Below are 26013 nucleotides of genomic sequence, written 5' to 3'. Positions count from 1 at the left end.
GCAGGTCCCTAAACACAGCAGCGACAGGTGCCCCCCATCTGGATGAGCAACCGGCAGCCCCCAGGCCCGCGGCGCTGTGGCGGGAGCACGGAAGGAATGTGCTTCCGGAGCGGAGCTTTCTCGGCCGTGGGCTCACGGAGGCGACACACAAGTGACGCGCGGTCCGCGGGAGCCGCTGGGCCACGCGGGACTTGGGCTCGAGAGGCTTACGTCTGGGGTCTTCCCCGCCCGGACGCGTGCTTCCTCCGCCCGCGCGCCTGCGCATCGCGGGTTCTCCGCTGCGCACGCGCGCAACCCCGCTTCCGCCACGCCCACCATGGCGGCGGCGGCCGCCGGCCTTGGCCCCGCCCCCCAGGACGCCGCGCCAGTCACCTGACGCGGCTGCGGGTTGAAGAGACACAAGGGAAGTCGCTGTCGCCACAGTCGGAGCCTCCGCAGCCGCCGTCACCGCCGCCACCGCCGCCACCGCTTGTAGCAGCCAGGACCCTCCGCCTCGCCGCCTCCGTCTCGCCTCCCGCGCCATGCCGTCGGAGAAGACCTTCAAGCAGCGTCGCACCTTCGGTGGGTGCCGCGCCGGGTGGGGGGAGGGGGCGCGGGCCGGCGGAAGGGCTGAGGCGCGGACCCGGGGCCGCCAGGGTCGGTGACGGCCGGAGCACGGGCCGACGGCGGGCTGCGGGGGAACGGGGGCTGAAGTGGGGCTCGCGGGGTGGGACCTAGGAGGAGCGGAGGCGGGCACCCGGGGCCGTTGGGGTCCGCGGCGGCCGGGTGGGGGGCCGAGGGGGAGGCTGAGGGGGGGCTGGGGTGGCCGAGGGGGGGCTGAGGGGGCCGAGGGAGCTGAGGGGGTCGAGAGGGGCTGAGGGGGCCGAGAGGGGCTGAGGGGGGGCCGAGGGGGGTCGAGAGGGGCTGAGGGGGGCCGAGGGGGGCCTGAGGGGGCCGAGTGGGGCTGAGGGGGGGCCGAGGGGGGCTGAAGGGGCCGAGAGGGCGCTGAGGAGGCTGAGGGGGGGCTGAGGGGGCTGAGGAGGCTGAGGGGGTCGAGAGGGGCTGAGGGGGGCCGAGGAGGCTGAGGGGGTCGAGAGGGGCTGAGGGGGCCGAGGGGGGGCTGAGGGGGCCGAGAGAGGCTGAGGGGGGGCGGGGGTGGCCTGAGGGCGCCGGGGCCTGAGCGCGGTCGGACCCTGGGAGCCCCTTCCGCCCCCCCACCCTACCCTACCCCGGGCCGGGTCTCGGGCGAGGGCGGCCGTCTGACCGCTCGGGGTCGGGGTTCGGGGCCTGAGCGCGGTCGGACCCGGGGAGCCTCTTCCGCCCCCCCCCCACCCCGGGTCGCGGGCGAGGGCGGCCGTCCGTCCGCTCGGGGTCGGGTTTCGGGGGCCGACGTGGTGCTGGGACGCCGGGGCCTGAGCGCGGTCGGACCCGGGGAGCCCCTTCCGCCTCCCCCCCACCCTCGCCCGGGGTCGCGGGCGAGGGCGGCCGTCCGCCCGCCCGCTCGGGGTCGGGATTCGGGGCCTGAGCGGGGTGGGACCCAGGAGGCCTGAAGGCGTCGGGGTCTGGGGTTGGGGGCCCGGGTCCTAAGCAGGGTGGGACCCGGGGAGCCCCCTACCCCCCTTGGCCGGGTCGCGGGCGTCTGTCCGTCCATCCGTCCGCCGGTCCGCTCTGGGCCGCGGCCAACGTGGGGGTGGGGGACCCACGGAGCACCCCTTCCTCTGGGCGGGGTTGCGGCAGACGGCGGCGATCTGCCCAGGGGGTCGGGACCTGAGCTCTGTCGGACCCCCGAAGGCCCCCCATCCCCGCCCTGGCCCCGGCCGGGTCGCCGTCGACGAGGGCGGCCGTCCATCCAGGGGGCGCCGCAAGGGAGCTGCTGAATCACCTTTTGCTCTCCCGCGGTCATGGCCCGGTTGTTTGCTGGGCGCTTGGGTCAGCCCTGCAGTCCTGGGGGTCTGGCCCTCTGGGGCCAGATTCGGTAAGGGTGCCTTGGGGAAGGCTGGCCAGGAGGCCAGGCGGTGACAGGTACTTTGAAGTAATGACACTAGTACGCGAGTGAATCATCTCCAGGTAAGTCGCGCTGGTCACACGTGGTCACTTACAAATGTCCCTACCTTGCCTGAGGAGGAGTGTGCACACTGGTGAGCCCTGGAGGTGGAGCATTGTACGTATCCCTACACCCTCCAGTGTAGACCTGGTGTGGCGAATCCTCTGGATCCTTTTTGCAGCAGAACTAGGGTCTGGTGGCTTTTCTTTTTGGTTTGTTGTATTCATACTTTTCCCCAGCGGTAAATCAGTTCTTTTTCCCAGTTCAGGCTTAGAAACCCAGCTTGGGTTCCCTGGCATTTGGTGAAACTGAAAGTAACCATCAATATTTACGCCTCCACAAAAATGAGGACAAGGCAGTGACTGGTGCTCCGTTGAAGCAAGAAAGTTGTGCACTAGCAGCGTGGACACCACACTGTGTTGGTGGGAGTGTTTATAGCAGCACAGGGGAGTTCCCAGGGTCATCTTCTTTAGGGCCTAAGGCAGCAACACTGTGTACTCCTTTTGTTTAGTTGCCTGAAGTCCACAAAGAGCCCAGCGTTCACACAGCTTCTACATGGTGTCATAGATCACATTACTGATAATTATTTGATTGCTTGGTCCTGAGAAGCTGCCAAGCATACTGTTTCAGTCTCTTGAGGGTTTGTTAGCAGACTTGGACGTGCATTTTTGTTGGAAATTTTCTCTTTAATGACCTCTGTGAACTCTCAATTTTGTTTAGCTTTTATGCAGCCCTGAGAACAGCATCTGAATTAGATTTCCTCTTGTAGGGATCCCTGGGTGGCGCAGCGGTTTGGCGCCTGCCTTTGGCCCAGGGCGCGATCCTGGAGACCCGGGATCGAATCCCACATCAGGCTCCCAGTGCATGGAGCCTGCTTCTCCCTCTGCCTGTGTCTCTGCCTCTCTTTCTCTCTCTCTCTCTCTGTGACTATCATAAATAAATAAAAATTAAAAAAAAAAAAAAGATTTCCTCTTGTATCTGGCTTCGGTCCTCACTAACTCATGCATTTTATTATTATTTTTTTAACTTATGCATTTTAAAGTTAGCTGGGGGTTGCATGACTGGCTCAGTGGATGGAGCGTGTGACTCTTGATCTCAGAGTCGTGAGTTCAAGTCCCATGTTAGATGTAGGGCTTACTTAAACAATGAAAGTTAACTGCGGACATCTGTGTGGGAAAGATGCTTATTTTCTTATGACTGAAACTATAGTTACTTTTCTTTTGCTTATTTTTAGATTATTCTAGAAAAACCTCTCAGAGTAGGTGGTAAGAGTAGGAAAAGTGAGATTAACGTATTTTAATGAATTAGAAGGAATTCACCTGGAATCTTTGGCCCTGTGGATAAATGGGGGTTAGCCAAGAATGCCCCATTTCTCCCCCCCCCCCATAAGTACATGTTAAATATACCAGTTTTGGGCTTGCCCCTTATCTCACCTTTACTCTCCCTCCCCGCCCCCCCCCCTTGTTAAAAGATCTCTTTAATAATCATTGCAGAAGAGGATCAGGTATCAGTTAATGGCTACTCCCCTTCCTTGCTCCAGCACTGACAGTTTTCACTGATTTGTAGTACAGTGAATGAGGGAAATCAGTTCTTAGGAGAGAACCTCTTCATAGAAACTAAGAGCAGACCCAGTTAGCTTGAGCAGTTCTTTCTCTTTCCAAGTGAATGAGTTTAGGTTAATTCAAAATTGAATATAGATCTGCTGATATCTTCTGCCAGGATTGAGAGGGTGGAAGTGGACCTTGGCTCACCCAAAACAACCCTCTACCTTTCGTAACTGAAGAAAGTGGGTGGGGCCCAGAGAGGTGAGATCATGGTCCACCTAGTGGCGGAGTCTGGACTTGCAGTTTATTTTCTGCGGTGTATTTTCCCAGCCTCCAGTAGGTAGCCATCATCTCGGTATAGGAGATGGGCTAGCGCTTAGTGAAAAGCATAGTGTGTCTTTGCAGGTATGTGGAAAAATTTTATGAACTTCCAGCATTGTATTTGAGCAAATAATTCTGGATTTGGTCTTCTCAAATGTAATAATTTCGCTTCAGCTTCTGGAATTGCCAAGGAATCACACTATTTTCCTGCAGTTTAGTCATGAGCAGGTTTAAACTTGTCCATTAATATTCCAAAAGTTTGCATGTCTTGGGGGAAATTTATATGTTGGTCTAGAATAAACAGCTCCATCTACTCTTAATAGGTAGACTGTAGAGAACGGTTTATACCAAAACATAGGTAGCACTCCATGAACTGAAGCAGTGTTACTCATTAATGGATTGGGTATTACATTTATGATTTATAGATAGTGGCAATATTTATTATGCTTCCATTTTACTCAGTGAAATAAAGTTTTACTTTAAGTGCAGCAGGGAATCTCAAAGCAACTATGCAAATGATACGTTGGTAAAAATAAGACGCCTTAGATTCCTATCCTGCTTTTATGTTTGTAGGTCTTGTATGAGTTCTTAGAGACAGGAGAAAAGGAGTCTGGGAAGTGTATCTTGGTATGCATTTGGAAGAGTATTTCCATTTTACAACTTTAATTCATTTATTAACCATTTTCTGTGCGCAAGGCTGAGCCCTTGGTGAATAAACAGGGCATTACAGTGTTTAAAAAAAAATCTTGATTAAAAGTGTTGTTCACGCCTGTCTTTGATCTGTGTTGGTAATGCTTTTGTTAAAATATACTGTTATCCTCTGAAAATAACTGTCTACTCAAAAAGAGTGAGGCATACCATATTTGCTCACTCCGGTACACCACTGAGTTCATAGAACTGGCCAAGACACTCATGACATTCCTATGAGACTTTGGTACTACCTGTTTTTACCTTAAGGAAGTAACTTGTCTTCATACCTGTTTTCCCACCTTTAATAAAAATAATGATTTTTTTTTGTCTTTGGATGGGGGGCATATTTTGGGGATAAATCAAGATAAAGAAACTTGATACTATAGTATCGAAATTATAGTTTCTGATTTGAAGCTTTACATTTAAAGCGTATTTTTTTTTCATTTTCCACATACCAGAACAAACCTATTTCCTTTATTAAAAAAGCTCCCCCTTCTCGCTGAATGTTTCCACTTTCAGATTTATTAGAATGAGCTTGCTTTTTTTAATTTGAGAGAGGTTCTTTTTTTTTTTTTTTTTAAAGATTTTATTTATTTATTTATTCATGAGAGACACTCAGAGAGGCTGAGGGAGAAGCAGGCTCCCTCTTGGGAGCCTGATGTGGACTCAATCCAGATGCCCAGGATCACGACCTGAGCCAAAGGCAGATGCTCAACCACTGAGCCACCCAAGTGCCGCAAGAGGATCTTAAGCAAACTTTGCAGGGAAGAGCCCCAGATGGGGCTTGATATCATGACCAGAGCAGAAATTGAGTCATATTCTTAACCAGCTGAGCCATTTGGGCACCCCAGTTAGGATAAGCTTTTTCTTTTTTCTTTATTTTAAGATTGATTGATTGATTCATTCATTCATTTATGAGGGGCAGAGACATAGGCAGAGGAAGACTGCAGGCTCCATGCAGGGAGCCCAGCCTGGGACTCAGATCCCAGATCTCCAGGATCACACCCCAGCCTGCAGGCGGCGGTAAACCGCTGCACCACCGGGGCTGAGGTTAAGCTTTTAAGTGTGAAGCATATTCCCAGGTATATTAAAGAATTATTCATGGGACACCTGGGTGGCTCAGTGGTTGAGTGTCTGCCTTTCACTCAGGGTGTGATCCTGGGACTGCGTCCCACATCTGGCTCCCTGTGAGGAGCCTGCTTCTCACTCTGTGTCTCTGCCTATCTTTCATGAATAAATAAATCTTTAAAAAAAATCATTTGATAGAGTGAATTGTGATTTCCTCTAATTTCTGAAATCTTCCCTGACACACGAGATTTTTATTGTGAAGCAGATGGATAGCTAAGTCTAGATGGTAGAGCACCTTCTCCTGGGGTAGGACAGACATACAGGGACGGGTCTTAGACCTGAGAGAGGCATCAAAGGGGAATCAGTGACACCTTCAGAAATAGAGAAGGATTTAAAGGATGATGCAAGTGAAAAAAAATTCATCCTGTGTTTCCTCTACTCTCCGTATTCTACTAATCAACTGCTTCACTTTGGACCCTGTTTGGGTTTTCCACACATCAATTCAGCTGGCTGTTGTACTATTTTTATTTTTATTTTTTTAAATTATTCCTTTTTTAAAGATTTTTATTTATTTACGATAGTCACACAGAGAGAGAGAGAAGGGGGGGGGCAGAGATACAGGCAGAGGGAGAAGCAGGCTCCATGCACCGGGAGCCCGACGTGGGATTCGATCCCGGGTCTCCAGGATCGCGCCCTGGGCCAAAGGCAGGCACCAAACCACTGCGCCACCCAGGGATCCCTGTTGTACAATTTTTAAACGGTGTGGGGTTGTTTTTGAGTAATCTTTACACGCATTGTGGAGCTTCAACTCAGGACCCTGAGATCAAGAGCCAGATGCTCAACAGACTGACAGCTGTCCTAAAATTTAACTCAATTCTAATTCACCTGGTGATAGCCTCAGATATGACAGTTTAAGTGTTCAGCCCCGCAATATTGCCCCTCCCCACCCACCACTTCGAACACTAATTGCAAGTGCAGCTTGTTACTTGTGCTGGCTATAAATCAGAGGTTTATAACGACCCCCTTATGTTTCATTGAATTGCTGGCGTAGCTCACAGGAAAACTTTTGTTTGCTAGACAATTGGCTTATTACAAGGGATATTAAAGCATACAGATGAACAGCTTGGTGAAAAGTACATAGGATAAGGTTAGGAAGAGTCCTGAGCACAGGAGCTTCTGTTGCTGTGGAGTTCGGTGTGTGCTACTCTCCCAGCACCTGGAATCCCTGAGCCCCATCCTTTTTATAAAAAAAATTTTTTTTTTTTTTTAAATTTTACTTATTTATGAGACAGGCAGAAACATAGGCAGAGGGAGAAGCCCAGTGGGGAGCCCAGTGCAGGACTCAATCCCAGAACCCTGGGATCATGACCTGAGGCAGACCCTCAACCACTGAGCCACCCAGGCGTCCCAGAGCCCCATCCTTTTTTTTTTTTTTTTTAAAGATTTTTATTTCATTCATAGAGATACAGAGAGAGAGAGAGAGTAGCAGAGACACAGGCAGAGGGAAAAGCAGGCTCCATGCAGAGAGCCCAACGCGGGACTTGATCCAGGGTCTCCAGGATCACGCCCTGGGCTGCAGGCGGCGCTAAACCGCTGCGCCACCGGGCTGCCCTGAGCCCCATCCTTTTGATGGATATTTCATTACATGGGCATAACTGGTTAAATCATTGGCCTTTGGTGATTAGTTCATCCTTTAAGCCTCTTTCCCCTCCCTGGTGGTTGGGGTGGGTCTGAACATTTCATACCCCAAATCACTGTTGTTTTCCCCCCTGGCCACCAGTTCCCCATCCTTAGGAGCTTTCTAAAAGTTACAACGTTAACATAAACTTGTATGGTTGATTGGGGCTTGTTTGAATAACAAGAGATAGCCCTTATCAACACCACTCTTAATCATTTAGAAAATTCTAAGTGTTTTGGAAGCTCTGACAGGACCAGCTGTGTATTTCTTGTTATTAATCACTATATTATAGATTGGGAACCGCTAGGTTATGCTTACTAACGGTAACTAAATTAATCTTTATTCTCATATACTGAATAGGAATGCACGCTGGTAGGAATCCCTGTGTTTGCCATCTTCTTAGTCTATGGCAGATAATGTTTATATGTAGTAATTTTATCTTAGAAGCTGATTTAGATATGTTGGATGGGAAAATAGAATTTACTTTTTTTTTTTTTTAAAGATTTTATTTATTTATTCATGAGAAACACAGGCAGAGGGAGAAGCAGGCTCCATGCAGAGAGCCTGACGTGGGACTCGATCCCGGGTCTCTGGGATCAGGCCCTGGACTGAAGGCGGTGCTAAACCACTGAGCTGCCCAGGCTGCCCTGTTTTTGTTTTTTTTAAAGATTTTATTTATTCATTCATGAGAGGCACAGGCAGAAGCAGGCTTCTCGCAGGGAGCCCAATGTGGGACTCAATCCCAGACCAGGATCATGACCTGAGCCAAAGGCAGACGCCCAACCTCTGAGCCACCCAGGTGTCCCAGCACTTACATGTTTGTATTTGAACATGAGAATGTTCAGTCATTTTTATGAAGAATGATACTAAATGTTTTTTTTTAATCCAAAAAAAATTGGCAATGGTAGAATATATGTACATCAAAGCATCTTTTTAAAAATTTTATTTATGAGAGACACAGAAAGGTAGAGACATAGGCAGAGGGAGAATCAGGCTCCCTGCAGGGAGCCAGATGCAGGACTTGATCTCCAGACCCCGGGATTATGCCCTGAGCGAAAAGCAGACACTCAGCCACTGAGACACCCAGGTGTCCCTGCATCTTTTTTTTTTTTTATCTGAAGCCACCAGGACTTCTCAGGAAGTCCATGACATTGATTATTCATGTATAGAGATATTCTCAAAAAAAAAGTATTCAACAGTAGACTTAGTGCTTTAAAATTTTGTCTAGTGATGTTGGGCAGTGGTGGGCATTGAGAAAAACTGAAAGTCAAATAGGGTGTTCTTTTGGGCATTTTCTCTTAACCAATGTGTCATTGAAAAGCAGGAAGTAATAAGAGAAAATCACATTGAAGAGCCTATGGTTTAACAGATTCCTGTATCAACTGAAGTTTTGGAAAATTGACACATAGTGGGAGTCCTTGGAGAAAAGATTGGTAATGCCATGCAGGTAATCTGATTATATTTGACTGCAAGCCTGGGGTCTCAAATTCTTGAAACTAGGAATTCTGTACTCTTGGTCATATGTCATAACACCTGCTAGAGCCATGTAATTACATGTTGGTTTACATGGAAGTTGCATTTGACCTTATATATCAACTTGTGCCAGATATGAAGTGCCACTGTGTGGTTCCTCTCAGTTCTCGGGAAGATGTCCTTCTCTGCTCTGCCAAAGCTAGGGATAGGTGAATTTAAATATGGAAACCATCAGTAAAAGTGCAGGAAAGAAGCTACATTTTGGCCCTTAATAATGAATGCCTGTCTCTTCTTTTCGTTGCAGAACAAAGAGTAGAAGATGTCCGACTTATCCGAGAGCAGCATCCTACCAAAATCCCAGTAGGTAGTCTCCAGCACCTGTGTTTTATTATTATTAATATTAATAACATTATTAATGTATACAGAAGAGAACACTGCTTAAGTATTTTAATACAGTGCTGCTATGTGTAACTGTGTGACAGGTGTTTCTACAGAGGTCCTCAGAAAGTAATCTCCAGTGTCAATTTCACAACCTAGAATTGAGATATCTTAATATACGGTTCTTGCATCTAATCACATTCTGTTTCCTCCTGAATGAGTTTTCTGCCTTAATGTTACACACTTCACAAGTCAAATTTATTTTCAGGGAAAGGATAGAGGGGCTAGAACTGTTAGCATTTTATCAATGGAAGGAAATATCCACTCTGTTGAAGGAATCCTGCAGTAGGAAGATCAGTAGCTCTCAAGTTTTTTTTTTTTTTTAAGATTTTATTCATTTATTCATGAGAGACAGAGAGGCAGAGACATAGGCAGAGGGAGAAGCAGGCTCCCTCTGGGAAGCCCAATGTGGGACTCAGTCCTGGGATCACTCTCTGAGCCAAAGCAGACACTCAACCACTAAGCCACCCAGGCGTCCCAGTAGCTCTCAGGATTTAAGTGTAACTGTACATTTCTAGGCCATCTTTTGATGACCCAGAGAAGTCTGTTGTATTTGGCTTCTTTACATGATGTGGAACTATGAACTGTTTTTGTTCCCTGCATAGTGCAAGTTTCTTAGCTCTTAAAACTCATTAGTGAACTACCAGGAGTATATTGTCAAAATAAAACAATCTTCAAGTCTTTCTGCATTAAATTTGTCTCCAGAACTAGCTGACATTGTCTTTTCGTGGACTTTTTCCATGTCAAATAGAGAAACCAGTCTAGCATGAAAAAAAAAAATTTCAGTGTATTACCATAATTAAGATCTAACACATTTCAGAGGAAATGGTATTGCAATTGACGTAGATTCAGAGCTTTACACTATAAGCTGGTACCTAGCCTCTGCTTTTATTTTTCTGACTAATGAGTGTATCTTCAACAAAAAGCAAACTACTTTCACCACCCTGCTCACCCCCTTGGAGGCAGTCACTTTGTCTTGTGTACTAGATTCTGTATGGGATAGAGTCTAAGCTAATAAATGATCACTCTTAATAGGAGATCTGTGGGGAAACCAACACATGTGCTCTATTTCAAACCCTATTTTGGTATGTCCTAGTTATAACATAGGAAGTATTTCAACTCTTCTTCACTGTTAATGGTTATTAAAATCTTTCTTGGTTACTTTTCTAGGTGATAATAGAACGGTACAAGGGTGAGAAGCAACTTCCTGTTTTGGACAAAACCAAATTCCTCGTACCTGATCATGTCAACATGAGTGAGCTCATCAAGATCATTAGGTATTTTTTTTAAAAATTTCTTTGGGTGACTTCTCTTTCTGTATCAGACTTAGATAAATCTTTAGTTCTGATTAACATTTTTGCAAGTGTAACAAAACCTTAAACATGTTCCTTTCTTTCTGATTTACCTGCTGGATTTCCTATCCTCTGATTCTTTTATTGATTGATTGATTGATTGATTGGATTGATTGATTCTTTAATCATAACATCTAGCATAGATGTTTTCTCTAATCAGAAAATTGTACAAGTTTGTATGGTAAAATTAGTAAAAGACAATGGAGTCTTTTAAATGGTAATAAGTAGTCTGTAAATTATATTTTGAACTATTCCTCTCTTTAGACAGCTATTCAGAGAGCATACTAGTCTAAAACCAGCCTCAGGAATATAGTAAGAATAATCTACCAAGATTACCGCTAATGTCATTCATGAATGTAATCATAGGAAATGTCCTATGCTTTATGGGAAGTTTTATGAGTCATCATCAGTAGGCATACACATTGCCAGAAGCAGCATTTACAAAAGCGTTATACTTTTAGATCAGTGGGGGTGGGTGATATTTTTACATGTCCCCTGCATATTAATGTATTGGTTGGCATCTCTTCACATTGTTTTCTTTCGATAGGAGGCGCTTACAGCTCAATGCTAATCAAGCCTTCTTCCTGTTAGTGAATGGACACAGCATGGTGAGTGTGTCCACACCGATTTCTGAAGTGTATGAAAGTGAGAAGGATGAAGATGGATTCCTGTATATGGTATATGCCTCTCAGGAGACATTTGGAATGAAATTGTTTGTGTAAGACTAGAAAGATGCATCTCTTCTAGAATTTTTTTAAACCCTTACCAAGGAGAAAAAAAGGGATATTACCAACTGAGATTGATCAGTTCATCTAATCACAGATCATCAAAACAGTAGTGTTCCTGCCTAGGAGTTTTAGGAAGTTGTTTTGTACTGCAAGCAGAAAAACTGAGCTCCAAATGAGCACATTCAGCTTTGGAAAACTATATTATTTAACCTAGGCTGTTTTGTTTTCAAATTTAGGCGTTTAAAAATAAAATACTTTGCATTGTAAGTTGCCAATAAAATAGACCTTCACGTTATTTTAATGCTCTTTATCTATTAGGAACTTGCAATTTAAGCATTCAGAGAGACATTAAGTCTTTTCTAGGTTCACTGAACCAGCCAACTTTTTGTAGAAAAAGGGTTTCTACTTAATGGGAGAAGTCTCTGTAAGAGGATCTTTAAGCCTAAGTTGTCAAGCATAACTCCCACCCCCACATTTGCCATAATAGTTGGCAAAAAGCAGGGAAAATGGGAGTAAGAAAGGTTCCTGATTCTGGTGTAAGTGTACCCTGAGTCAGCACTCTCACAGTGCTAGGGAGGTCTTGTTTGCTGCTTCTCTAGACAATAAAGAAAAGCACCACTGCTCAACAAGACGCTTGAATAATTTAAAAGTTTTGTCTAGTTTCTCAAAGGGCCCAGAGAAACAAAGTGTGACATTTCTGGTTTGTTTATCCTCTAAGAAGTCAAACTGCTGTCTGCTTTGGTAAAGAAACAAGCTGTTCTATCAGTTTCATTCCTTAGGACAGTGCTAGAAACTACAGAACATGGAAACTAAAGCATTACAATTCAGATGCACTCCCTCTACCCTTTGGCCTAAAGCTGTAGAGATTCATGTTTTATGTTAAGTGTGTGACTCTGTTATTGAAAAGTTACATTTTTAAAGAGTATTTCAGTTGTACTGTAGGTCAAACAACCATCAAAGTTTCTCCACTCTGACTGCATGTCAGTTGTGAAGAAAACAATAGCAAAAGGAGACCTAACACTCTTCACAGATATTAATGTCAGAAGTTTAAAAATTTTCCAAGTTTAACTAGAATAACCAATGCTTCCTACTACCTGCATGGGGTTCACTATTTACTCTTTTTTTGTGGCAGTAGCACAGAAAGATCACACATCACTTTAGACTGTACTGTAGCAGGTCACAATTTATCTTTGTGTATTTTAGATGTGTGTGGAATACCTATACTTGTTAGTGAAGTTACTTATTAACGGAGGTTGGGGGGGGGAAGCAATAGTACTGCATATGGGCACTTGATCCCCAACCTTTCAACTACTCTTTCCGCTGCATGCATCTGTCCACATGGCTAACTTTTAATATGTGTATTTTTACATTATGTAAATTCCTAATCAGCTTGTCTTGTTTAGATTGTATACATCATTATATCTGACATTCTTGTAACTACTGTATGATCAATAAGATTCCTAGAAGAAATTCTGCTTTTTTAAAAAAACAAAAGTACCATGTGGAGAGGGGTGACTTTTATCCCACATTACTGGGTGGTCACTAGGATCTCTAAACTAAGTACATTTTTAATGAACTAAGGTGAATAAAGGCACAACTAAAAACTGTCATCAAGCTCAATTTAATGGATGAGTACTTGGTGCTTGGCAGTGCTGTACACTGTCTGTACTGTCCCAAGCCAGGCGGTGGCAGCAGTGGGGGGAGGGCCTCTGAAGGTCGCTGCCTCATCCCAGGCACCTTCCTCACCTTGGTCAAGGTTCTGCTGTCTGGTCGTCTTCGCACAAGTAAATTTTCCTGAGAACTAAAAGACAGGGCACAAAGTAATGGGTGGATGTGGGACCTGGGTGTTTTGTGGGAACACTTGAAAACCTGCCCCTTTAAGTGAAAGTAAAATACAGATGCTAGTAAGACTATGAGTGGTCAAGGAGGCATTATGTGGTTTTGGGTACTTCTTGCTGCATCAGGGAAAGATCCAGTACACACATGAGCCAAGTAGTGGCCAGCATTACTCATTTGAAAAACTCAACCCATTTCGCATTGAAGCAGGCGCTTAAAATGTTTGTGGAAGAATCCAGGCAGGAAGCAAGATGACGAAATGTTCTGCTTCCCCATGTTTGTTGCTCGGTGTGTGTCGTTCCCCCAAATCTTCAGAGGGGCTGCAGTTTGTCTCCTGACAGGAGCCCTAGTGGCTGGAACTGTGTATACACGAGCATTCTCCTCTGGGTAGCCACAAGCCTGACAAGACCAAGCGGCCCTGGGGACCTCAGTTGGGAAAAAGGCACCAGGATTCTCCCTCTGGTGTCCGGCACTGCTCATGAGAACACCACAGTCCTGGGTGAGCTTGTGCTCATTAGGCTGCCACCATCCCCAACCTAGAGAGAAGACGGGGCTTTAAATGCCAGGCCATGTTCATGCTACGTGTATCACGTGTTTAGAAATGTTCCAAAGATGGTTCACAGATACCTATTTGTGCCAATCTTGATTTTTATCTTGATTTTTAAATTTTTTATTTTTTATTTTTTTTCAATCTTGATTTTTTTATGGAATCTAGAGATGGAACATCTTTAAACCCCAAATCAAGAGATCATGTTTCTGGTCACAGTAAAGATATTTTTTAAAACATGGGAAACTTGATAGGAAATGGATTTAAAACCATGTATCTCTTGTCAAATTGAGAAGGCATGGGACGCCTGGGTGGCTCAGCGGTTTAGTGCCTGCCTTCAGCCCAGGACGTGATCCTGGAGTCCCAGGATCAAGTCCCATGTCGGGCTCCCCGCATGGAGCCTACTTCTCCCTCTGCCTGTGTCTCTGCCTCTCTCTCTCTCATGAATAAATAAATCTTCAAAAAAAAGTTGAGAAGGCAGAAAAGTGACTCCCCTAGTGTGCAGACCCAAGAGTTGCAATTTATTTGAAAAGATGTGTGCTTCATATTCTATGAGACAAAGACATAGTAAAATGAAAGTTTTTTTTAATTTTTATTTTCAGTACATTAAATTTACTCATAAAAACATTCTAAAAATGTACAATTTTTCTTTTTTAACAAAGTATAATAAAACATAAAAACTTCAAAAACAATACTTAACATTTACAATTCAAAATCAAATTAGCAGAATATTAAATATTTACAAAACTATATCTTTTAAAAATATTTATAAAGTTACATGCAATTTTGTAGAATTGACATAAAAGAATGGCTCAAAAATGGGAGAATTTTCCTTCATTCCTAAAAAGAAAATCTGTCCAATATAAGCTGTGAAGATTCTTGAGTACACAAGGGTCTTCGGTTTCAGTACCAAAGCCTTCATCTTTGTGCATGTAAAAACTTAATGCATGTGAGGGGCTTGTTACAATACCTGGGACTGACTTGACAGAGATGCACTGAGCTCCCCTCCCCCCAGAACAGTGTAGTAAAATTGACCTTTGGCCTCAACCAGCAAGTATGTGGTTTCCAGAGTGTTGATTTTTTTTTTTTCATTCAGAACCTAGGGACTTTGCAAATTGAGCCTCCTCAGAGCCCATGGCTTTAAACTGTTACCTGACTCATCCTTTGGGAGTCATCTGCGCTTTGGACAGGACATCCGCCCCTTTGGGTTCCACAAGCCCATCCTCTGGGAAGGACACGGTTTCCCTTAACATCCTTAAGACTCCATGTATACGCCATTGGTAACCAGTTAACCAGTATGTAAAACTAGCAAGGCATCAAATAACCCACCACAGAAGCAGGAAGAGTACAAGATGCTAGGGAGTGAGGAGGGGTGCAACCTGATTCCTCCGGGCCAGCACGCTCCAGGGATACTGGAGTGAGCCCAGAGCAAACCTCCATCAGATCTGGATGGGTCCGATCAGTCGGTGCTCCAACTGGGAGGCGCGGCAGTTGCTGCTGAGGCTGGGCAGCATTGCTGCCGCTGCGCCGCACCTACACAGTGAAGTACAAACTAGCTACGGTGACTCCTAAATAGTGAATTAAAACACTGAACCTATTAACTACTATATTCACAAGCTGACTCCTGTAATCTTCTAGAGATTATTCTAGATGATGCTGGTTGCTTTTTTTTTTTTTTTAAATACCCAATCGCATACGTGCTTTGAAGAAAATGTTATTTAAGTGCTAGCTCCCATTTCCTCAGTGCTCTTTAGCAATTACGAGTTTTAACATTTAAACACTTTCCAATTTTCAATATTACCATGACATAAAAATTAGAAAGTAGAAAACTGAGTGCTTGCTTTTAAAAAAAAAAGGATTAAATAGTTGTTTTATCCCAACGTATTCTACTTCAATCTGTACATTCCACTTCCCCCATTCTTGGAGACAAAAAAAGATGGGGAAACTCTGATAATATAACAGACCACACAGAGCAAAGTGGCTGTGCCACAACCTACCTGGCTGCTACAGCATTTGGAAACTGAGCCCATGATTTCTGGAAAATGACTACATAGTTGAAAGGGTCAGTCAGATCCATGTTTCTGAGAAGATGAGGACATCTGAGGAAATGCAAAATGCTCTTCAGGCTTACTGACTTTGGTTGCTTTTGGAGAGAAATTCACCAGAGATTACACTGCCAGCAAATATTCCCAAGTCCAAGTAGTCACTCAGGAAGAGATCTCACCGATCGGCAGCTGGATGCTTTGTGTCCCGTGTGGCTCACATTGATGTTTTACAATTCTCACCTTGGTATGGCCTCACTGGAGACATCACAGCGCACATGCACTTTCAAAGACAAGTGGGAATTTTTCTAAGACCTTTGATGACTGGAACACAGCCGCACAATGTCTGGACTTATTTACCTCAATTTGAATGTCCTACTTCGAATCGAAACTCCTATTTTAATTTTTTGTTGTATGGAACACACTAGCCTCTAATATTTGTCAAAATAGTTGTAAGGGTAACAACAGACACTTTCAATCCCCAATACTGACCACTAAAACAAAAACCCTAAATATGATTTTTTTCTTTTATGAGACAGTTTTCAACAATTTCACTGTGTTGAAATAGGATTTATTTAAAATATTTCTTTGTTTAAAAAAAACCAAAAATTTTAAAAGTTTGGCTTTCAGCACATGTCCAGGCCACCATAACGGCCTTCAGAAATATTAAAATCGTAAACATCAGCGGACACCCCCAAGTCTTCCTTTAACATCGTATGACAAGTTCCAGGCTCCTACTCTTTAAGGCAAAGTTGTGTCAGTTCTCGTTATTTTGACATTTTGTTTATAATTAAGAGATCAATGTAACATTCCCCAAAAAAGTTGTTGTAAGCATCACCATCACTTCAAAACTGTATATAATACTGTGTACCAGGAAGAGAGATAAGCATACAGAGGTCTGTCAATTCTGCATTGCATAGAAATGAAACTCTACTAAAATAAAACTCTAAAAAACTCTACTAAAAGCCTTTCATAAAAAAATGTAACAACTCTGCTAGTTTCCCTCCAGCCAGGAAACTGAAGCCTCACATCACAATGCCTCAAATTCTAGGATATTCTTTTACACCAATTGGGCATGAGGCTGATTGTCCCATTTTAAGAAAGGTCTGAATATTATGATTTTCTTTTTTTTTTTTTTTTAATATTCATCTGCAGAATCCCTGGGCAAGGCCTTACCAAATATTTTAATATTGAAGGCTTTAGTGTTTAAAATAACAATATTTGAGCAGAAAATTCCCTTTTAGCTTTAAAGATTTATAAGTCCCTCAATTTCAGACCAAGAAGCTTTCATGGTAATGGGGTGACACAGAGCTATACGGTGAGGATTTCTTTCCTACTTTGGATAAAACTAGATTCCTGCAGATCTTGTAGCTCTGTCCTGTTGGTGTGGTCTCTTTCAGAGTCTTACCACTTTCTATTGTAGTTTTCGGGTCATTTTTAGCAGAACTAACCATTAATACACAGCCTAATACAAAAGAAGTTGACAGGAGAACATTTCAAATCTTTTGCTCATGAATTATAGGACTGTATTGTTGAAATGTCTGTCTCAAGTGTGAATCCGTTAGCAGTAAGCCTTGGGGTCCTTGGGAGATCCGTGTGAGATAAAAGAACTTGCCAACTTTGCCAAGGACGTGGAGCATCCCTCAGAGCCAGCTCACGAAGGCTGTGCGGTCACCATGTCTCTGCAAGAGCTCCGTCGAGGTGGAAAATGACAGGACTTCAAGCTATTGATGGGCCGAGAAGGAAGGGATTCTCTGGGACTTGGACCCTTAGATATTAAGTTGTTGCGAGTAACTATTTCTATTTAATAACATAGTTTAAATTTATTCGCAGAAAAAAAAATTAAAAACTTGAGACTGCTACAAGTGTTTTAAAGAGGGAAGGAAATGCTAAAATCTCTGCTGTGTACCAAGTCACATAGCCTGCTGGTGCCAACTCCTTAAAAACAGATGTCTTGCACTGACTGGTCTCAGGGAGTCTGTCTCCCAGAACGGCAGAGATTGACATCAGTGTACATTCTTCTGTAGTGCAATCCTTAAAAAGCCCAGAGAGATTAGTGTCTAACCACTGGAGGAACAAAACAAAACCAAACGAAACGAAACAAAGGCGACATGTCCCCTCACCCAGGGTATCAAGAGTCCGTCTGGCGGAACTCCACGTGGAGAACTCCAACCTGCAGTTCTGATTCCGATCTTGCGTAGCTGCCCTGGAATTACATGTGACCTGGTAGAACCGATGACGGCAATGCTCCTCGGGAGACGGAGGTCTCCACATCACAACCGTGGTGGAGGCGCCAACCAGGCGAGTCCTGACGTCAAGCTCCAATCTAGGATTTTGGCAATAAAACTGAGTTTGATGCACTCCTACGCTAGGTTTTCTATCCAGTCTAGTAAAGTAAAGCACCTTTGGATTAAAAATAGTAAGCTCAACAGCAACTAGACTTCTCAGTTTTGGATTTAATTTTCCTTCTGTTTCCATGGCTTAATAGTGTTCTGTTGCCAGAGAAAAATGTCAGTCTGTGGAGTCCAGACTTTCTGCTGGAGGGGCATATTTCAACCTAAAAGTACCTATAGAGAGGGAGGAGGAAAGAGATCAATTTAAATCACCGTGCAATTACTGCCAACAACTGAGCTGTCCCAAGTTCTTTCAAGAGTCACTGCTCAAGAGGTGGGTGCTGGAAATCTGGGCTACCTATTGGACCCACCTCCAGCTCCCCACTCACAGTCCCAGAATTAGACACTACCCATAGATCCACACAGAAGAGGAGTGACCTGGCAGTCCCTGGTCCCATTCTCTCTAGTCTTTGGGCAATCAGCCAGGCCAGGGAGGCCTGACCATCACCATGGGCCGAGGCTCCCAGCTTCAGAAGATACAGCCCCACCTCTGGCCACAGGGTGAACACTGCCCACGGTCACCCCCATCTGCCCCCAGAGTTGTCACTAAACGCTCTCCAAGTGACCAAGATGCACAGGTGTGTTTCAGGATCCCAGGTCTGGGGCAACCATCAGAAGTGTACAGAGACCAAGTGACAGACTTTTCAAGGCTGCACAGTGAGTATCCCAGAGCTGGGAGAGACCCTCGGGCCTAGTTTAACCTCCTTCCCAGAGCCAACAGCAAGAGCCTGTGTCCCCACATCGGATACACACCTGAAGTGGACTAGAGACCAAAGAGCAAGTGGGAAAGGGGCGGGGGCACGTGGCAGTATGGGTGCCATCATACAGCCACACACCTCCAGCCCGGCTACCTAGAGGCAAAGAAGACGGGGACAGTCCGACCTACCGGCAGCACCCGCGCTCACATGCCACGCCCCTGGCTTTCAGCTGAATGTGGGGTGAGGGTGTCAAGTCACCCCCACATGCGACCAGGGCCACACAACCCCCTCCCCAGCTCGCTAGTCCCTGGAACGAGGAGCAGGCTGAAATCAACGGCCAGCGTAGGGACAATGTAACCCTTTGAGGGGCGGGGGGGCTGTAGAGCCTATCAAGAATTCACGCTTTTCCAAAAAGCATTCAAAAAACTGGTTTCTGCTTTAAAAAGAACATTTCCTACTGTTTCCATAAAGAGTAAAGCTCTGTGAGTGTGTCTCCTTGGGGGTGACACTGCACCACTAACCAGGGCAGCCTGCTCTGCGGCCGCCCACCTTTACCTTGCCGATTGAAGTCCATGGACGGCTGCTTGCAATCCTGAGCGCGGTGCCCGGTGGCCCCACAGTTGTAACACGACAGATTGCCACTCTTCTTGTGGCCGGCGCCGTTGCTGCTGCCCACCAGTCCTGGGGCCTGGTACACACCCGCTGCGCCTGCCATGAAGCTCTGCATGGGTGGCACGGTGAATGCAGACTGGCCGCCCAGCACGGGCTCGGGAGGCACACTGCCACCGTAGGGCGAATGCACCACGGGGAAGGCGCCGCCACCATACTGCTGGGCACCCACGTAGCCGCTGCCACACACGGGGCTAAAGGGCAGGAAGGGGAAGGGGAACACAGACGGCCCCGAGAACGGGTGCTGGAAGTAGTTGGCATAGCTGACGGTCAGGCCACTCGAGCCACAGCTGCCGCTGCATCCACAGGACGTGCACACAACGCAGCCAGGCGGTGGGGCCGGTGTGGGCTGCTGGGGCGCCGATGGCTGCTGATGGTGGTGGTGGTGGTGGTGGTTCTGGGTGGAGGCAGGAATGTTCCCGGGGGAGCCGCCGCCACCTCCGCCGCCGCTACTGCTGTAGAAACTGCTTTCGGGGGCCGAGGAGAGCGCGGGGCTGGAGCTGGGAGCTGGGCAGCTGGGCACAGTGGCCATGCTGGCGAAGGACGTGGAAGGGTGGCTGCTGGAGGAGGCAGTGTTGCTGTTCGCACAGAAGCTGCCCTGCAGGGGCCCCACGGGCACACTGCTCATCGCAGAGAAGGCAGCTTTGGTGTTGGCGGTGTACAGAGCAGTCCGGGGGTTTATTATTGCAGGGGGCACGCTTATTTGCACGTTATTAGAACAGGGAGTTTGCCCAGAAATGGCAGAGTCCGCGGGGACAGATGAAGACACCAGAAGTTTGATGGGGGGCCGAGCCACGTGGAAGACCGTGCTCGACGTCCCTGCGGCGGCCGTGCTGCTCTCCGCCGCCAGGGCTGACTGCGGGGCCGGCTTCATCACCCGGTCCAGCGCAGACGTGTGTACGACTTTGGCACGGGGACCGAAGGAGACGCTAGGTGACACGGAGCTGCTCTCGGCAAGGGCGGAGAGGACCTGCAGGGGCTGCTGGGGGGTGGGTGCGGGTGCTGCGTCGATCACTGCATGGCCGAAGTTCTTGTCCACTTTGATGCCGCCTCTTGGTCCCGAGAGTTTACTCCTTTCTTCTAGAGACAGCAGCGAGTGCACGGAAGGCGGGAGGAGCTTCATGTCCGCACCCCCTCTTTCCGACTTGTGCACGGAATTCAGCATCCGGATGGGTGCTAGGTGAGAGGCTGCAGCCATCATCTGGGGGGGCAGGGGGTGGTGGCCCGATGGACTGGAGCCTGCCTCATTCTGCACGGGGAGAACCTGGGCCGTGGGTCTGGCAGAACTGGAAGCGAAATGATTCAGTAGCATGACGGGCTTCTCCTTATCCGAGCCCTCCAAGTGAATCTCCACACCTAGGGATGGAAACAGGGCGGTCAGCACAGCCTCACAGGCCAGGGCAGGAACAGTGCAGTGCTCACCAGGCCGCATGTCCTTACGTCTGTCGTTCTCCTCGGCGCTGTCCGAGCTCTCTTCCCGGCCCTGCACCCCCATCGGGCTGGGCGAAGAGCTGGAGCATTCTGAGGAGCTGCCTTCCCGGGCTGTCTGGTGAGGGGCCTGCTCCACTTCTACCCGCAGCGCTGTGGAAAAGGGGCACCCACGTGGGTTGTGCTGGCCAACACCTCTTTGCGCCTTCCCTGCCCACCTGACCTGGATGCCAGCCCCAGGGGGGGCAGATGCTGTCACTCCCACTGCAGACGGACAGGACCCAGAGGTTCAGAGAAAGCAAGCTGCCCAAGTCCCCACAGCTGGTCATCAGCAGGTGTGAGCATGGCCAGGCTCTCGGCCAGGTGCCACCATGCCTCCCTACTCATGCTGGAGAAGGGACGAGGGTCCCCAGCCACCATGGTGTGACAAAAGTCAGCTCCTCACACTGACAGACACCCCTATTCTACGAGGCTAAGGGATGGATATAAGACCTCTTATTCAAATAACCACTGAAAAGAGAACACTAGCACGTTTTCCTCCCTGGCTCCGTTACTCTGGTCCTTCAATGCCTTCTGCCCCATCTGTGGAGGCGAAGGCAGGGAACACAGGGGAGTGGCTCCCGGGACCCACAACAGGGAGGATGCACTAGGCACACTGGGGAGTTTCAAGATGGGCCTCCAGGGCAAGGACCTACACATGACCTGTCTGCACCTCCTGGGGGAGAGTATATTCATCTGTTTGGGGTACTTCCTTCTCTTCTCATCATGTAGCTTCTAGATCTAATTCTTTTGCCCAAACAACTTCAGGCGAGTCACCAGTCTCCAGCTTCTAATCCAAATGTCCCTTCTGTTTTCTAAGGTAGACATGATAAAAGCTAAACTAATGAGCAATAACTGTAAATTCTAAAAACAGGCAAATGGCCAAAAGTGTGGGTATCGTCTATGGTCTTAACTATTCTCAAAAGGAAGAGCCAGAGATCCATTGAGGCCGCCCGCCCTCACCCACCTGCAGCGTGGGTGCCTCGCACTGTCTGCACAGGCCCGACATGGCTGGTGGGTGGGACTCGGGCCACTCCGCTGCTGGTGACTGGGGGTGGGGCTGCGGGGTTCAGGCACCGTTTTTCTGACTTCTCCCTGTGTGGCAAGAGAGCATGTGAACAAGAGAGCGTTCAGGTCTTCTGCCAAAGAACCTTTTGACATTTCCCAAGCTCTGCTTTAGTGCACAGATTCCATACAAGGGTGACTGCCCCACAAATATCCTCATAGATGGAAAACAATTCATTCTGACTTGTTGGATTCTCTGCAAAGGTCCTTCCCTAGCACACCAAAACCACATCTGTAGATTTGTAAAAGCATTAATGAAGCTTTGCTAAGCAATCAAAGTGATCAATCAATGGCATTCAGCTGTAACTGCTAGCACCTGTTCCGTGCCAAGGTGCTTTCAAGCAAACAGGCCAGAGCAACCCGCTGGCTGAACACAGGCCCACCTCAGAATATCCATAGGCCCCAACTGACCACTGGGCTACTTACAACCAGCACAGTTACTAAGAAAGGGAAGATTCCACACCTCCTCACCTTCCCTTTTTAAATACAGCCCCCACACCCACTGCCTCTAGCTAACAGCCTCTGCTCAATAAACTTCTGTCTCCTTTGTTCTACCTCAGGAGAATTCTTTTGCCTCCCAGGGCACCCGATTGTCATCCCACATTCAGAGGTCCCTATCCAGTCCAAGACACCCCATTTAGATACCACATTCAGTATATTAGGAACAAAAAGGAACCGATGTTTCACACTTACTTCTCCAGCTCCAGCTGAGTCTTGAGTTTTTTCTTTGCTCCCATTGTGAGGGATTCAAATTTATTTAGATCTTCCTCAGTAAGGCTCAGAAACTTCCACAGAAGAAACACATTACAGAGTTATTGAGAATCAATTAAGACTCAGAAAACAAAGAACTTGGAGTATCATTTAATAAATGTATCCTACCATTAGGACATGCAAACAGATCAAACCTAACTGGATAATAAAAGGCAAATAAAAAGCTTGGAAACACCAAAATAGCTCGTTGCTAAATGATGTCATGTCCCTTGTTCAAAATATGAAATGTTCACTTTGCATAGAAGGCTCACAGACCATGTCCACTGGGCCTTCCCCACAGCCAGAGAAGATGGGGCACCTGCAAGGTCTGCACTATGGGGCAGGCAACTGAAGAAAATGTCTTTAGTTACCACTTCTAGAGAGACTGGATCTGTTCAAGTGTTCCCCTCCTATCCATGGAAGTGTCTGAGGGATCCACCTCCTTGGATACAAGCCATTTATCCTCCTGCAGACAGGAGAACTCTTAACAGCTCTTTTTTCTCAAAACTCACTATCATTTTAGGGGCAAAGCAACTTTGTTGAGAAGCAAGTGTTCCAGAAAAGATGATGCCATCTGAATTAAATGGCTAACTAACTGGTGGCTTTATACCGAGCAGGCACAACACGCTGGTTCTCACAACAGTCTATAATGCGATTTGTGATTTTTATGGCTAAAATTCAACTCCTACATTATGTTGAAACTTTTTAAATTGACCATGAGACAAGGTTGGCAAAATCTGTGGTTTTTAGGATTTATGTATCCTAAGCCAAGAATATTACAAATATACTTAAAAGCTGTTTTTTTTTTTTTTTAAATGTACTTAAAGCGGGACCCCTGGGTGGCGCAGCGGTTTGGCGCCTGCCTTTGGCCCAGGGCGCGATCCTGGAGACCGGGGATCGAATCCCACATCGGGCTCCCGGTGCATGGAGCCTGCTTCTCCCTCTGCCTGTGTCTCTGCCTCTCTCTCTCTGTAACTATCATAAATAAAAATTAAAAAAAAAATTAAAAAAAAAACGTACTTAAAGCTTGATTTCTAGGTTCACTTGCAGATTTTTGGACAAATGAGATTTTTTACATAGATAAAAGTGCCAAGTGATTGTATCCAGCAGGGGGCATCAGAGCTCAAACACGGCCATGGGTCAAATTTAGTTTTTCTCAGTGATGCCACTAGTTCAGAAATTTCCAATTTTAACAACGAAAAAATGCTCATCAGAACTCTCTGTTGTAAAAAATAATTTTCAAGGCTCCTTGGCTCAGTTGGTTAAGCGTCCCGACTCTTGACTTCAAGCTCTGGCTGCGATCTCAAAGTCCCGAGATCAGCCATTTTACAGGCTCTGTGCTCATTTTGCAGTCTGAGATTCTCTCCCTCTCCCTCCGCTCCTCCCACCACCCCTCCCTTTCTCTTAAAAAAATTTCTATGTAGGACTGCTCGAAAGACATAAAATTCATCTATTCTTTTCAGCTGTATGACCCTCAATCAAGCCAGATCATCAGCGGGTTATTTCCTCGGATCCAAGTATCTGGGCACCTTGTAAAACAGGCCCTTAGGCACTGACCTCCTGCGTGTGCACAGCCTAAGCTGAAGGGCACCTAACAAAGGGGGCGTGCACACCCCAATTCACCGTTTCTACTGAAATGGCTGCTGGAGATACAATGTCCTTCGTATCACACAGTGTATCTAACACATGAAGACCCCAAACTATCTTTAAAAAAAAAAAATTTGTTCATAACTGCGTTCCAGTTTTTGCTTCGGCTGCAGGGAGCCTTCAAATCCAAATGCACTGCCACTCCTCCTCTGGTGTGTGTGGGACTTAGGGCATATACATATAGGTGTCAGATACCGGGCTGTGTGATTTCCACATCATGGACAGTCTAGACACCCAACTCAAGCCCACGAGGAATGAGAGCAGAGGAAGACTGTGTCACCTGCCCAGTCATCAACATACCTTCTCCATTGTGAGCTGTTTGAAGACTGGGTAGTACTTGTGCAAGCGCAGTTTCCTAAGCCAGTCTAAGATCCCATTCTGCTCCTGGGTCTGAGGGGTTTGCAGACTGGAGGGCATCAGGATGGCAGGCGAGGTGTCCATCTGGGCCCGGTAGGCCAGTGCTGAGCCTGTACCCCCTGTGTGGGAGCAGTGGGGCAAGGTGGCTGCACTGGCCGAGTGCTGCATGTGGTGCTGGGCGCCGCTCTGAGAGGATGGGATGCCAGCCACACCACACACAGGCCTGTGGGGATAGCAGACAGGTGGTTTTCACAAGACTGCAGCCTCCACCACAACTGGGTGGGAAGCGTGCAGTAGCCAGCTCTCAGGTGCTGGATGGCATCAGAGGCCATGCCTATTGTCAGCACCAAAGCCCTTTCCTGCTGCTGTGCCTCTGTGATGCCACCCGCCTGAAGGTGTCTGTAGGCATGCTTCAGAGTATGCACATCTGTGTGTGTGCGTGCATGCGTGTGTCACCGACTCCTGGCTGAGCGGCCTAGTTTCTGTTACTCTATCATAGCATGATACTGAAAATCTTAAATTAAAACGGACTCTTTAAATCTTTTATTTGAATGGACTTTTTTTTGAAAGGGAGTCTTGGTAGCAGGCAGGAATGCTCAGCATTCTGCTTTCTGCCCTGCCCCTTCCACCCAAGACTGTAAACCCAGAAAGTCAGCACTTTCAAAGACCTCGTGACCTGACTGCATCTTCACATAACTATATACGTGTGTGTCACTGTCCATGATACTGACCCATTTTAATGACAGCCTGTTTGCCACCCGAGCACTGCTATAATCACTGTCAACCCGAGGCTGACAGAGGACTCTTGGAGCAGTGCCTCTGCCACCTCATGGGCAGTCGTTCCCTGGGAGCTCGTAAAAATGAATATTCTCTGAAATTCCAGGATGCACAGGGCCCAGAAACTGGCACTTGCAGTAACAATCCTTAGGAATTACAAGTGCAATGGCTCAGAGAACCACTTCTGTTTTTACATGGAGAAATCATAAACTGGAGTATCTCTACCCAGTTCCCCTCACAATATTATTCAAGACTAAAACCAAAAATGACTTCACTCTACAAACAATTATTTACACACAGTCAGAAGTAAGCTCTATGCTGATCTGAAACACGCTGCTTACACAGGACGCCTCACCTTCCAGACACGCCCATCATGGTACCCACTTTAGAGAGGGAGGGGGTGCCAGGACCTGTAAGTTAAGATAGATGTCATAAAGTTTACACATAATA

At 46.9% G+C, this 26013-nt stretch overlaps 2 protein-coding genes across 5 annotated transcripts in view; one reads left to right on the top strand and one right to left on the bottom strand.

Moving 5' to 3' along the window:
- Positions 1–391: 391 nt before the first annotated feature.
- On the top strand, positions 392–12925 carry MAP1LC3B (microtubule associated protein 1 light chain 3 beta). Its single transcript, XM_041769767.1, has 4 exons — positions 392–561; positions 9102–9157; positions 10406–10512; positions 11135–12925. The coding sequence occupies exons 1-4, from the start codon at positions 522–524 to the stop codon at positions 11307–11309; spliced, it is 378 nt and encodes a 125-aa protein (XP_041625701.1). The 5' UTR covers positions 392–521; the 3' UTR covers positions 11310–12925.
- A 2424-nt stretch (positions 12926–15349) lies between these two features.
- Positions 15350–26013, bottom strand: part of ZCCHC14 (zinc finger CCHC-type containing 14) — a 56954-nt gene continuing 46290 nt past the window's right edge. For 3 of the 4 annotated variants that reach the window (XM_041769762.1, XM_041769763.1, XM_041769765.1), the window contains 6 exons: positions 25919–25973; positions 24730–25009; positions 22726–22817; positions 21935–22062; positions 19387–21081; positions 15350–18307 (listed from right to left, as the gene is read on the bottom strand). In XM_041769762.1, coding sequence (XP_041625696.1) covers positions 18252–18307; positions 19387–21081; positions 21935–22062; positions 22726–22817; positions 24730–25009; positions 25919–25973 — 2306 coding nt within the window. In that variant the 3' untranslated portion in view covers positions 15350–18251. The remainder of the gene's footprint in view (positions 18308–19386; positions 21082–21934; positions 22063–22725; positions 22818–24729; positions 25010–25918; positions 25974–26013) is intronic. The other variant, XM_041769764.1, reaches the window with a different exon arrangement.

The sequence above is a fragment of the Vulpes lagopus genome, chromosome 10 (assembly GCF_018345385.1).
Source record: "Vulpes lagopus strain Blue_001 chromosome 10, ASM1834538v1, whole genome shotgun sequence".
In the NCBI taxonomy this organism is placed as follows: domain Eukaryota; kingdom Metazoa; phylum Chordata; class Mammalia; order Carnivora; family Canidae; genus Vulpes; species Vulpes lagopus.
This window is presented reverse-complemented; position numbering and strand designations above follow the sequence as displayed.